At 52.0% G+C, this 15,000-nt stretch overlaps 1 protein-coding gene across 1 annotated transcript in view; it reads right to left on the bottom strand.

Moving 5' to 3' along the window:
• Window positions 1-9,649, bottom strand: part of LOC125949140 (ubiquitin carboxyl-terminal hydrolase 36) — a 38,785-nt gene extending 29,136 nt beyond the window's left edge. Inside the window, exons 1-2 of the mRNA XM_049675890.1 lie at window positions 9,450-9,649; window positions 5,175-7,209 (exon numbers count right to left, since the gene is read on the bottom strand). Coding sequence (XP_049531847.1) covers window positions 5,175-6,122 — 948 coding nt within the window. The 5' untranslated portion in view covers window positions 6,123-7,209; window positions 9,450-9,649. The remainder of the gene's footprint in view (window positions 1-5,174; window positions 7,210-9,449) is intronic.
• Between the last annotated feature and the right edge of the window lie 5,351 nt (window positions 9,650-15,000).

Genomic DNA, 15,000 nt, shown 5'->3' with positions numbered 1-15,000 from the left:
CGAGTGAGAGAACCTCTTTGGAGAAGCCATTTAATTACTTATCTAAATCAAACGGAAAGCTCCAAACTCAAAGCATCACTCTGCAAGAACCACTCGCTGTGGCTCCTTCCTTTTGGCTGCTTCGTCACGTTCTTGGCTCGCGCTACAGAAGCTTTCTGGTCTGGCAGAAGAAGGAGAATGATATCATGATCCTCAATCCACCTTCCCTCGTTCTGCGTCCCTTTTCTTTGCAAGTTGCCCAGTTCGGACGTGCAAGAATGGAAATGTTGGTATGCGAAAAATTAGAACAATAACGAAAGCTTCGGCAACACCACCACCACCGTCGAACACAGTCGAGGATGCACGTCGTCCTGAACGGGGCGACGTCATGCGGCCACTCGACTTCACAACGCTGGGCAAAACGTGATCAAGAGCTGGCCCCAAAAAGGGCGGAAACGTGGAACGTGTGCAAAAGGGTTGCTTTGATGGCCGCAGAGATCGCTCCACCACCACTAGGCGACAACCAATGTCCTTGGAGTCGTCAAGTTGTGTGTGTGTGTGTGTGTGTGTGTGTGTGTGTGTGTGTGTGCGTGCGTGTACGGGCGTGTACGTCGTCGTGCGTGGGTACCCCACGAAAGCCACATTCAAGCGTTTCTTCCTTGCGGCCTTGGAAGCGGCCTATTTGTTACCATCCACCATCAGTCCTCGTTCCCGGGGACCGAACATTCCGGGCTGTTACCAACCGGGCGAGCCAACAAGCGAGCGGCAGGCAATACATCGCAGTGTAGCAACTGGGGCGGTGCAGACCGTTCCTGGCTCCAGCCAGGCTCTATGGGCGCTAATGTGTGCTCATTGTTTTACCCTTCATTACGCGCCAATAGTGTGCTAACTCTTCCGCCGTTGCTTCCGTCACACCCAGGGTGCGGGGAGAGGGGAGAGAGCCGGATGTGTGGATATGCATGGAGAGCAGGATAATTAACGGCACTCAAGCCGCCTGGCGCAACATAACAAGATGCTGGAACCTCCTTTTTGCAGGCGCTTCCTTCCTTCCCTGAACCGACTTCCTTCGACTCTTTTTCGAACGGAAGGATGCTTAAGGGGAGGGTTGCCCTGAAGGGGTAGCACGTTTTGTGTGATGCCAAACACGCACACCATTGTGAGTGTCGGCTCATTCAATGGGTTTAATTAAATTGTATGACGGCAAACGGACGGCCAGGATACGACGATCCAAGCAAGCCGAGCCCGGAGCCCCGGAAACCCGGCGGACGATGATGCGTGATACGAGGCCAAGATTTGTGGCCAAACCGAGGGCCTAGAGGGTATACAGATTTGTGGGTGTGATGTGGTGCCAAGTGCGTGGTTGAAATGATGTGTGACAAATGGCAATCATTCCGAGGTAAACACCGCAAAGCCTCGACCCTCGCTTGTGGCCACCGTTGGAGGTAGCGCATTTAGCAAACGGAAACAACGCACCATTGTTGCTGGCTTCACACTAAAGACTTAGCTGCCTTGTGTGTCTGTGTGTGTGTTTCTGGACGAGCAAAAGGATATATGTGTCTTTTGTCTCAATTGCTTCAATTATCCGTTTTACAGCGGTGGCCACTTTTGCTGCGTACCCGACGCAACAGCCTTATTCTAATATTTATGCTAAAGGAGCAGAACATCTTGTCAACATCGGCCTTAATGGCGTACACTGTCGATAGGTAGGTAATGGTTCATTTATAGCACCGACACCCTGTCTATGCCTGCTGGCAGTAGAAGCAAATATTTATTTTACATGATATTAAGAGGTATTTCTATGCAGCCTTTTTCCGATCATTACTATTTGACGTTTATGTATTTAAAATACTATCTATTTAAGGATTTATTTACTGTCCATACATGGTCTAATTATAATTATAAAAATATGTTTTTGGTTAAAAAAGCATTCAATATAAACTAAAAGTTAGAATGTTAAATTAAATAAATTGGCAATTTGAAGCATACTTTATAAGGTTTAAAAAAAGGCAAAACTGGTTTAAAAGGTATCAGTAAGGAGTAAACAAAGCGCAAAAATTGAAAATCTTTTAGACATAGAATACCTCAACAATCTTGGAAAAAGTATTAAATAGTAAACTAAAAATAATTAGGCAAAAATGAAATAAAAAAAACAACGAATAAGTTGCATTTGAACGGGTCATCCTTGAAATAACTGCGTAAGAAAATTGCTCCATTTACATGCACAATTTAGGTACCAATCACAATTGGACAGACTTCCTTTTTTGTACACAACCTGCTATATGCACAACTGCTTTTCGTTCTTTTTAAAAACTAGTGCTTGATATGCTAATCGAAGATACACAAACTATTATTGCACGTAATAAAGCAATGCATCGGTGCATGCATAAACCAGTAATTAAACTTTGCAGCTAGCTAGCAGTACAGTAATGAGTCTACCGTCTGTTCTCGCTTCAGCAGCCAATATAGAAGCAATGACTCACACTTAAACGCTCTACTGCATTCAAATAATCAAACAGCTACGTATTTTTCCCCTTTCGGTTACCATACTTTGCAGTGTAGTCCCAATGACTCAGTACGCACCTGTACCCGTACCTGTTGACTGTCACCACCATTCATTCATTTCAACCACCAGAAATCCAGCAGAGCGAGTGAGAGCCAGCGAGTGGACTGATCTCAGTCCAATTCGCTAATCAATTTCCAATAAACGAGCGATAAAGCCCGGATGTCAACATCGCCGCACACAAACAGCGGGTGATGGACGATGCAAAGAGGAATATACACGGCAACAACCTTGGCCACCGAGCATAAACCGTTACCACTCACACCTTTCCCTCTCTCCTTTCCTTTCTTTCTTCCTTCCTTCCTTACTTGAATGCTTACCATGTTGTCTCACGGAACACCAATCCCTTCGTTGTTGCGAAGCGATGTGCCGTATGTTTGCCCAGCGCAAATCGGTGAATGTCTGTGGAGCGAAGCAATTGGCGAAGCGATAAAGCCGTGCGTGTGGCACGGCCCTCGTGTGTTACCGAAAAAGTGCGCACCCATTTAACGATTTAGAAGGGGAAGAGCGGGAGCCGATGGTTCCACCGGTGCCACCATCGGTATTGCTATCATCGAAAACAACGCGAAAACACGACCGCTTCCGGTAGGCAAACATTTGCATGTGTGAAGTGCGTAGAAGGCGATTAGCAAACTCGGACAACGGACAACGGTGTAGCGCGCACATTTGCCTACTTGTGTGTCATCGGTGTGTTGACGTAATGACGATCCCTTTCTTATCGATGGCTCTCTCTCTCTCTTAACAGTTTGTTGTGTTACGCGAAGACAAGTTGCACTACGTCGCTCCTATCTGGCTGTCTTTGTCTATCGTCACGTAATCGACAAGGATAAGCCGGTAGGTTAATTGACGCCACTTAGCACCCAATCCACGGAAAGGAAACGTGTGCCTGCTCCTTTGCCAATGGCCTTGTCACTCGTGTAATTAAACCATCGGCAACCAGCGCTCCAAGAGCTCAATCTCGACCTGAAACAGAAGCCATGGACCCCGGGTGGCTACAATTACGCGCTGGTGGTGATTGCTGATTGCTGACGAAAAGAAAAAAGGGAACCCAAACAGGCGGCTACCGGTTGGGGCCTGTGGCCTGTCCTATCATAAAATGCTCATTGCGCGAACCGAACCGGCACCGAACTTTGTGATAACGATGTGCATCGCCCACGGGCTATCGGTCGCAGTGGCAGTAGATATCTTTGGCAAAGTGTCGACGAGGTGTCGGTCCGGGCCCCCGGGGGAACCGATATCGTCGCCAACGTGCGCAAAATTGGTCCGCGTGCTAGCGGCGATCGATAACGTGACACGGGCACAGGGGTGGCCATACCCTCAGGCTACGCCACAAACTTCCCCAACACTGGATACGAATGCAATATTGGAGACCTTATACCATTGCATTCATCCACCCGGGGGGGGAACTTGGCAGAATTAGGGGGCTAGGGATGGTGCAATCAAATTCAATTGCCTCATCGCTCGATGGGTCATCGCTGTCAAGGCGGCGATCCCTGTCACACTCCAGCTTTCTCCCTGCAAGTGCTTTCCAAGAAGAACCTGCAGAAGTCATCTGCAATAACAGTTGATATCCCAAGGCGGTCCAGTCCATGGACAGGTTCATGGATTATTGAAAAGAAGTGTCGGCCACCAATCTCATGCAATTCCGAGTGTGCGCGGGCCCGAGAACTGGACTAGGAGAATGTCCCCCGGCCAGAAATCCATACCATACCATGAGTCCACGAAAATCAAAAGAACTGACGGCGAGTCGAAAAGGGGAAAAGAAGGCGAACAATTTCCACGTGCACTCGAATCGAACGACGACTCCTCTCCAACTGCTTCGCCGTACGCCGTTGCCTTGACGACCACCACCAGCCAATGCCGCCGTTGGTGGGAACACACCCGTACGGACTTCTGGGAGGATTCGCATGCTTGGACTTCGACTTGGACTTGGTGGTGGTGATGGTGATGGTGGGTTCTTTAATATATTCCACCAATTTAGCGCAAGCGGACCGTGCACCCGGTCCAGAGAATCCGCTCATAAATTATGAGGCATCATCGAGCCACCCTCCACCACCACCAACACAACGTCTACTGTCTTCACTGTCTGATGGTCACCGTACCGAAGAAAGGCTGAAAAAGCGCGAGAAGACCCTGGAAGAACCTCGGATTGTGATGATGATGATGATGGTACCATGGTGTGTCTGGGCGTGTGTGTGCGTGTGTGTATGCAAATTGGAGGGCTGAAATGGTGAAGACTGCAATCTTCATCGGCGGGTAGTTGAAGCGGCCGGCGGCCATTGTCGGCTTATGCTGCGTTATCCACCGACCGTGACTCAGCCCAACCCAGCCCAGCCCATCCCATCCCATCCTCATCTCTCGCTCTCTCTCTCTCTCTCTATCTCTCCCTTTAGGTAGTCACCAGGCAAACAACTTCTACCGGAGTTGATTGCTTTGTTTGCATACTGCGCCTCCCTTTTGGCCACGATGATGATCATTCAGTTCCAACACTAGGGGTAGGCTAGGGGACGGACGGACGGACGGACGAACCGCCAGGATGGCCATAAAGTAGTCGCGATAACTTTCGCTCGAAGGAATTCGTGTCGAAGGAACCGGCGGAGGAGAAGGAAGGACAAACAAAATGCTCTAGTCTTACCTGGCTCGAGTCCGGGCTGGAGGAGGCGACCATATCCTTCGTGTCCTTGCTGGCCGTAACCGTGTTGTTGGTAGCACCGTACAGCGTTGCCGCTTTGGCAACGCCGTAGGCCGGCGTGAAGGTGTTGGGATGATGGACACCGAACACGAACGGTCCATCAATATCGGCCGCATTAACCGGCCGCTTCGCCGCGACCGGTGATTCCGTGCGTCTCGGCGGTGGTGGTGGTGTCTTGTGCTGCTGCTGCTGCTGCTGAAATAACCGCTGTGGTGGTGCAGGAGGTAGTGCAGGACTCGGTGAGGCAGCATCTAGTAACCGTCGACGGAGTTGGTGCTGCTGCTGCTGAGCGTTGCTGCTGCCGTTGTTGCAGCTGATCGGCTTTAGCCCTCCTGCATTGAGCTGGTTATGATGGTACACCAGCTCATCGTAGTCATTACCATCGTCATCATCATCATCATCATCATCATCATCATCGTCATCGCTGTTGTTTCTGTTGACGGTGTACTGGTTGACGGTGTGCTGATGATGCTGTGCCCTTCGGTAACCATCGTCCAAATCGGAGAACTGAAAGTCCGGCTGACGTCGATGCAGCAACCGATCGGTGGTTTCATTCGTTGGCGACGGCGGGCTACCGTACGGGTAGCCCTTGTGCGAGTTCGTCGAGTTCCACGATTCGTACTCGCGGCTGATCAGGTTGAAGTCATTATAGCCCCTTACCGGCACCTTGGGCTGACCATACTGGTGCTGCTGGTGCTGATGCTGTTGCTGTTGCAGCTTCTTCGTACTGACAACCTGCGGCTGCGCCCGGCGCTCCAGCAGTGGCCGGGTGGACCGATTAAACGGATGATCACGTGATTGCATCGTTGGACTTCCGATACTGTTACCACCGCGCGTACCACCAATCGTCGGTATTGTAATGCCAAAGATCTCCGTTATTGTCGGTGACATGGAGTTGCCGTAACACTAGCACACACACACACACACACACAATCACACACACAAAAACACATCCGTTAGAACAACTGGATTGTAATTGAACTTTCTCGACGCTTCGCTTGAGACACTTGCTACACTCGCTCGGCACACTGCTTGCTGACGCACTCGAGCATTTCCACGACTCTACGACTTTTCCTGCTTCCTTTTCCCCTTTTCCGCTAATCGGTGACGAAGACTCCCCACACACTGCTTATACTTAGCCCCAACTCAGCACCCCCCCGTTAGGCGTTGCCTTCTCCAGCAGCAGACCCAAAAACCACTAACACTCGCCGGCAATGGCGGCCTCTGCTCACACCAATCGCACACACACACACCCTCACTCTATTGGGGTGTATTGTTGGGCTGTGCTACACTGTAGCGGTTTCCGGAATTTTCCGGCCACTGATTTTCCCGAGTGACGCACGCAAACGCCCTCTCACTACACTCACTACACGGGCAGCACTTCCGTTAGTCGGCACCGGCATGTACACACACACACACACGTACACACAGGACGTCGAACCACAGAATCGAACCCACTCTTCTATCGGAATCGCGGAATCGGGGTGCGGACACTAACGGTGCCGGGTGATGCCTGGTACCGTTCCGACTGGAGAGAAGGTGCTCATCGAGCGCATCGGTGTGGCGCGATCGATCGATACCACCTGAACTGGCCTCTGCTGTGTGTGTGTGCGGGTGTGTGTTGGTTGAGTTGATCTTTTTTGCTCACTATTTTTGCACCGATCTTCCCGCCGCCCGTTATCGTATGACTCTTCTGCTGGCGCTCTGTTATGGACGATGCGCACACGCAGGAGATATCAATCGGGCGTTAAACACACCCTGGTAGAAGGAGTAGAAGGAAAGACGGCGAGGGTGGTGATAACGATCGACCGGATTCGGCTGGTTGGCTCGCTGGCTGGCTGGCTGGCTGGCTGGATTTTCACAAATCTCATCACCATAGAAACGCACACACGTACGTTGTTTTCACCGTTGTTCGGTCTTCCCGAAGCTTCTTCAGTGCCCCGAGTTGTCACGCTTCGCACGTCGCTGTGTCAGCAGCCTGGAAAGAGGAGGAGGAAAAGAGAGAGAAGCTACATGAGAATCGATAAACGATCGTTCAGGTGCATCGCGACGGCATTGGCCCCTCCGTTCCATCGACGGTGCGCGGCATCATTTGATGATATAGTAGCCTACTACTACTACTACTAGCACCACCGGCAACCGACTACTACTGATAGAGAGTGTAAACAAAGTGGCGGTACATGGGGAACTGTCAAAACTTGTCAACTACTCGTCCGCACCCTCCTTTCACTAAACACACTCGAAGGCGATGAAGGCGACATCGAGCCGCAACAGCAACAACTGATAAACGCAACCCCCGCACCCGCGGGTGCCTCGGGCACCACCCAAAGCAATCCAAAATCGCACACAAAGTGTAGATAGGCGGCCAACACGCGCTTATCAACGCCAACAAAGACGGTCACTTTGCGGCACCCCATTAGTACCGACCGTGCGCGCGTGTGTGCGTGTGTGTGTGTGTGGCTATGCATTTGATGAGCCGGACATCATCCCCAGGCAGCAGGGAAACGCATTGTGACACACACGACCCTTTCAAGAAGGGGTTGCAGTAAAACGGTGGTACTGAGAACGTCCTCGTCGTGCACGGGAGACCGGGAGAGAGGGTGCACAACGGAGCGGTCCCTTGTTGTCACCGGCCGTGCTTCACCGGTTTTTTCCCACCAGCACTCCAGCACATCAGCACACCGGATCAGACCAGTCAGTCGTCAACGGGTGCACCAGCCCGTGGAGCCAGCTCTCTCCCCCCGGTTTTCGTGTGAAAAAGAAGGGTGCGTAGCTGGTGCCAGGGGTGGTGACAGTGGGCTGCATAACTTCGCTTCGCTTGTATACACTTTCCCAGCGAACCAGCGAGCCAGCGAACCAGCGAGGCAGTGGCGGTGACTCTTCCTCTGCTCCGGCTGCAGCACACAGCTGACGCGATGGTCACCGTTCGACCGGTGCAGCTACTACGACGAGACTGATCCCCGGGACAGTCCACAGGCGCAACCGTGAGACACAGTCAGCGCATTGTTGCGCTTGCGACCCCCTTTCGGGGACCCCCTCTTTGCAGTGAAGCGACCATTCTTCGGCTGTGAAGATGTGACGATGCACCTTGGGTCCATGGTTGTTTTGCAAAATGGCGGAAGTGGGTTAGCAGTCCAATGTAAGGGTCTCCCTTTGGATCACGCATTAAAATGGGAATTATATAAAAATAAGATCCTGGATTAATATGAATGAGAACCATATTCTGCTGTTTTGATTGAAGGAATTGAAAGTAGTAATGTTATGTTGTAAAAGATAACAAACAATAGATCCGTTCACGAAGTTGGATTCTTTTTAATTTATTTTTGTACCATCTCTTGTTTGCTGTCAGAGCTAAATCAAACCGAACAAACCTCAGCCAGGGGAAAAATAGTTCCCGAAAAAGGATGTACAAACAACCTTCCCCCTTCTGTCTAGGCAGGGAAAAGGTACCCGATTCGAGCACGCGAGAAAGAACGAAAGAAAAGTGCCCTGAGCTTTTAAAGCAACCTTAGGAATGAGCCAGCAGCAGAAAGATCGAGAAAAACTGGAAAGAAAACAAGACACGAGACGAGCAAACGGAAAAGGGAGGAGAGAAAAAAACGGAAAGAGAAAAAGAAGAGCTGCGAACGGGCGAAAGATAGAAACAAAAGAATAGAGGAACGTTAAACAAAAAAAACTAAAACGGGAACGCGAATGGGAAACATCAAAGTCCAGAAGAGGCAAGAGCCAAACGGATCGAGAGGCAAGATCGAGCGAAAGGTAAACTGCGAGCACCGCAGCAGCAAAGCAAGGCAGAAGAAGGAGCAATCAGGAACATGAGCACGGCCAGATTGAGGCTTGGCCACGATCGTATACCAGCGGTCGCAATACGTTCCGAACACAACACCGGTGGAACCGATTAAATGGAACAAACACCACAGTGCGCGCTCGAGCGGCCAAGCGAGCGAGCGAGCGAGCGAGATTGAAGCTTTCCACCCCAACACTGGCGTGCAGTGCACCCCACCCCCCTCCCCCTTTTATGGCCCCACCAAAGAAGGGGGGGACGCGTTTCATCGAGCAGCAAACAACACACACCGCGCATCGACACCATCGAATCCAAATGCATCTACAACAACGCGCACAATGAAGTTCGATTTTTGGGGTGCCGCCCCACGATGCGTTTGATTGAGAATGGACACGGGGTTGGGGGATTATTGGGGGGGAGTGTGCACTACTTACACGAGCCGCCGATGGTTGCAGGAGCACGTCGTCGCCCCGCCAGAGAGGTATTCAAAGTTCACAAGTCACTAACCGTGTTTTGGGGCTCGTTGCTTAATTCGATTTAAAAAAAAAACAACGCGATCGTCATACGGCGAGATGATCACACGGCGAGCACGAACGACTAACAAACAGAGAGAGCGAGAGACAGAGAGAGAGAGAGGAACACGCACGCGCGCGCGCGCTCACACACGGTTACGGATGACGCGGACCAGCAAAAAGGGTTGCGTCGGTCGCCGTCGAGTGGCCAAGAGAAACTAAACCTGTGGCGGCGGCGCTTGGACGGTGGAACTGTGCCAGAGCAGCAGCAGCAGCAGCAGCAACAGCAACAGCGACCTGTTCAACAACAAGCGAGAAGCCTCCACCACAACGATACAGCTTACGACACCGCACAACAACGCGCACGCACACAGCCTAACATCCAGAAAGGCCCCGCTCCGCGCCGTGCCGCGCCGTTCATTCAATGCGCACACCTTGATCATCAGCATCGTCGTCGTCGTCGTCGTCGTCGCCGTCGTTACTGAGCTGCTCAATGGGAGAAGGGCGATAGCATGCGTGCGAGTGGAAAGAAGAGATAAACGACGACACAGAGAGAGCGAAAGAGATCGAAATAGCGGTTGAATGTCTGCGTGTGAGTGCGAAAAGAGATTGCAAAGAATGATGCTGCAGCAGCAGCAGCAGCATATGTGTGTATATGGTAGCTTTACCTGAGAGAAGAGACCTGAATCATCATCAGCCTGGCCTGGGGACTTGAACGCTTTGGACCGCTGCTTCGTCATGTTGACCGATGCCTTGAGCCACCGCGAGCCTCCTCGAAAGCCAGAGTGTGCGTAGCTTGGCTGATTTGTGGTGGTGGTGGTTGTGTGGTGCTGCCCCGGAGCACGCAATCCGGCAGCAGCGGCGCTGCTTTCAAGGTTTTTCCTAGTTCAGCTAATCGCCAGGTAGATGATGTTGCTGCTGCTGTTGCTGCTGCTGTTGCTGCTCATGATGCTGCGGATGCTGATGACCTCTGGTTGGAAGAGTGCGGGGACGATGATGAAGCGCACGAGAGCGGCGGGAGCACGATCTGGTTTGTGGATGAACTTTGAACACCCCGAAACCGCGACCTTTGCGCTTGCCGTGTATAGCTGTTGAAGGGGTTTAGGAGCCTCAAACAGCCATTACGGGTTCCCTTTTGGGGTGTGGAAGTCAGGTGGATCGTCGACGACGTCTTCAACCAAAACCGCTCAGGAGAACCGGGAGACCGCACGATCGCACGTTCAAGCAAAGCAGCAATAAGAAGGTTTAGAAGAGACTTGTATCCGAGGTGCTAAGTATTTCAGCTCCGTACATTTCAGCTCTTGACTTGGTGCACCCGATCGTCGGTCACTGTTTTGTGTTGAGTAACTTCCGAAAAGTTCCTCTGCTTTCCGGTGGTGCTAATGGTGGGGTTCTCTTCACAAGGAAATTAACTTGACGGTCACTTGGCAACCTGGCAAATGGAGTTGGTAATTTCGTGTTAAACTACGCCGAGTGCTAATTAGTGTGCTTCTAACGGGCGTACCGTCAGTACCATCATCTACCGAGGTCCGGTAAGGTCCACATTACGCGTCAGTAAACATCCGACCAACAACAACGAACACACCGGAAGGTACTGACACAGTTACACCTAGCAAAACGCATCAACGACATCATGCCGGGACAAATTACGCCAGGTAGCTCACGAGTGCCCTCGAGATCGAAGTCTGGGGTTTTTACTTTTGGGTGGGGATATCATTAAGGGGCTGTACGCGAGTCGATCGACAAACCCGATCAGCAGCAGGCCGGTGGCGACGCGAAGTATGCACCACCGTCATCGAGCGAACGTTGAACTTTCCCCCTCTCGCCGCTGCCATCGTTGTTGTGGCGCTCCAGAGAGGGCGAACCAGCAGGGGTCTGTGTGAACCCCCTGGGACCCCCACCAGACACACACACACGCACACACCCAGGTTGTGGTGGCCTATTGCTGCTTCAAGCTACGTGGTTCCGTGGCTTCAACCGTACCTCGAGAACAGAGAACAGCCGATAATTGGTACGTCATGCCGCGGACTGCAGTCCCCAACGGAGAGAGCAGAGCAGAGAGATGCTCCATCCAGAGATGCCGCGCGATGCTGACCGAAAACAAGACGCCAGCGTCTCCCCCGATCGCCTCCCCTGACCCGGTTGGGGTGCGGACCGTTTGCGATGCGGGCCTCTTTGTCCGTCGGTGTGGAGAAGCTAAAGCCGAGGAATCGTTTGAGGATCGATCGAACCGATACGAAAAGAAGGGTCCACCCCTCCCCGGCCCCAAAAAACCGATCGTCGATCTTGATGGAGACGTTTCTTTATTGTTTGCTCGGTTTGTGGATTGAGAAGGTTGAAGACGTTGAAGTGTCCGAACCCCTTTATCCGACCGACCACCATTCCGACCTTGCATCATCTTTCGTGGCGGTTTGGTATCGAATCTCTCGACTGTCTAATCTCGACTCTGCTGTGGCCTTGCCTAACTAGATCAAGTTGATCACCGAAACCCCCCCGGACAGACAACGACCGGCAGCGAAACAGCATCGTTGATGTTGCTTAAACAAAACCAAGCAACCTAGCGGCACTTGCGGTTACCAGGCACACAGAACGTGCGTTCGTTGCTTCATCGACTTCGCGCGAAGAGCATGCAGCAAACGCTGGACCTGTGACTGGAGGCCAACCAGACCTGAGGCCTCCTCCTCCTCCTTCTCCTTCGATCTGGTGGTGCTTTCGGTGTCTTCGGTCGGTCGGTTAGCGCGCTTTTCGTATGATGTACGTTGCCCAGCCAGTTGCAGTTTGTTGCCAGTTGCGTTGTATAACGGCAACATCGACAAGGTCCCATGCACATGCGAACCACTTCGTTGCTTCGCTCCCAAGACATCTCGCACCACAAGCGAACGGTGGTTGGTGCTGGTGTAATTTACAAAATTATATTTCATCACCACCCGATGGCTCCTTTGATCATCTTTGCCACGTGTAAAAAGCTAGAAACACTTGCCATGCACCATGGGTGACCGACATCGGGGGTGACCCTAGCACGACTCGGACTCGCAGTCTGACGCGCAGATTGACCAAAATGACGGTTGACGGTTACCGGAGAGTTCAAACCCCGCCGTCATCATCACCATCAACAGCGGCAGCAGTAGAGTGCAGCACAGCACACCTGCATCGCATGAGACGAGCATCTCTTCGGGGCCACTTGAGCAGCCCCGATGATCACCACGCACCGCGCTGTCCGCTGATTGTCCAAATATTTGGACACTCGGAGGGCGCACGATGCCGTCCATGATTATGATGATGATGCTGGTGCTGGTGATGAAGCAAGTGTACGACGTTAAGCACTTCATCTTACCGCCGCCACAAAACGTCACACATTAACGACCTCTTATTGTCTTCTGATAGGTCGTTTGGAGGGTATCGGGTGCTACCTGGCGTGGTGGCTTTTAATGCGCGATCTGTCGAAGCCTCCATCACTTAGCTTCTCCGTTCGCATAATTCGCCAGCCGGAGAATGACGGCTTTCTGGTGCACTATCTGGGTCACTGGACCAGCCACGAGGTGACGGAGGCAAGCGGCGAGGTTACATCAATTTGATGCCCCGCTAAGGTCCTCATCGCGGAATCGCCGTAATAGGTAGCTTAGTGCTTAGTAATTCGTCGTGTAGGAGCCAAGCCAAGGGAATAACAGCAAGTGCGTTCGGTTCGAGTTTGATTGACAGACAGCGAGACAGAGAGAGAGAGACAGAGAGAGAGAGGGTGGTTAGCAGATACCGGCGATGGTGGTGAAAGGGAACAACCGCTTGATCCGAATCCGGGTATCGAAGACGCACCTTGCAGCTCGCGTCGGTTGGACCTTGAGAGGTCCAACGAGATGCGAAGATCCTCGGATTCAATAAATTTTCTCCGCACAGCCTTAATAAGCCAGCGAGAAGTACCGCCTCGGATTTGTCGGTAATTGCTTAGCGTCATCGTCATCGTCGTCGTTGTGGTCGGTGCCATCTCTGGGAGCATAATTTCATAGACCTCGTTTAGTTAATTTGATTTGCTTCACCGCTGCGCTCACGGTTACACCTTGCAACAGCTGCGCCATTTCTTAGGTTACGGACGCGCGTATCGTGCAAAATATCAGGGCCTACCAGGATGCCACCGTTGCCATGGGTTCCCTTCGTTGGTTGTTATTTATGGGCCCTGCTGCCCTGGCCACCACCTTCCTCCCTTGTGCTAATCCTAGCTGTCACAGCATAACTTTCTATAAAATTTATTATGAGCCCGTCTGCCAAACCTCACTCACTACTTGGGGAACTACCACTTCCGCGAGCTCTCTCGCTTTCTGTGCGATCTCAGGCGCTTAATAACGTCGACTTATAAGTTTTCCAACACAAACAAGTGCTTGGATCGCACCAAGCGTACCACAGCGTCTCCCGGCCCCGGTCCATGCTTTCACAGGGGGGTGGCGAACGAAAAAGATTAAAAGCAAGACGTTAGAGGCCGAGATCGCAGCCCTCGGCGCACCGTACGATGCACCATGGCGAAGCAAATTTAGAATGCATCTGGGTGCGCTCAGTCAGGCTTTATTGCCTTCTCGAGAGAGTGAGAGAGAGGCATCAGCACCACCAACCAACCGTTCGATCGACCATCTTTCGTAATCGGTGCTAATGTGTCCCTTTTGGTGCCTCGTTCCGAGACTCGATAAACTGGAAGCTGGAAGCCGATTTACGGCACAACGGCCGGTTCTGTGTCCTCACTGTGCCGGTGCGCTTGCACTTCATTCTTTTGCTGATTGCATCCTGTTCTTCTTCGACACCAGCGTTTGTCACCAGCACTCGGCACTTCTGGTTGCCAAAGCAGGAAGCTGAGGAAGTTCATTCCCGCGAAACCCGTACCGCGAGCGCGAGCAGGAACGCGGAAGGCATTGGCACTGCACTGCACGAGCTGCAAAACAAAAACAGCAAAAAAGGTTTTTGTTTTTCTTTCCTGTGCTTCTTGAAGCACGGGACGGACGAACACCGGTTCTGTCTTACCGCTCCGACAACGAACGGCAGGTGTTCAACTTGTTGATGGCCAAAGCAAAACCTTCGTTCTGCATTGGCGATGCAGAATACACGTCTTCGGTTTCAGGTGAAGCCAGGGAAGTTTTGCTTCATTATCCTTCGCACACCGAACCGGAGAGAATGAGCGCATCCTCAGCCAACCAGCCAGCCAGCCAGCCAGCTAGCCAACCGGTCAGGTCATGTCGGTCGTTCTGCGTCCTCTGTTCCGTCCGTGTTTGTCATCCCAATTTTCGTTCTTCGCTTCGTTCTTGCCACATCTTTCGATCGTACCGGGGGGTCATTATCCAGGCAGTTGATCACTACCGAGCGCTGGAAGCACCTTTTTCGGACCGGATCGGTAAGTGCCGCTGCTGTCTGGCTAGCCAGCATCATCCTACGCTGTGTGTTGTAGTGTGATGATTATGTACGATCCATTTAGCAAATGGTCAAACGTGCGCCCAGT

Source organism: Anopheles darlingi, chromosome 2 (genome assembly GCF_943734745.1).
Source record: "Anopheles darlingi chromosome 2, idAnoDarlMG_H_01, whole genome shotgun sequence".
Lineage (NCBI taxonomy): Eukaryota > Metazoa > Arthropoda > Insecta > Diptera > Culicidae > Anopheles > Anopheles darlingi.
The sequence above is the reverse complement of the archived record's forward strand: the minus strand, read 5'-3'. Positions and strand labels throughout refer to the sequence as shown.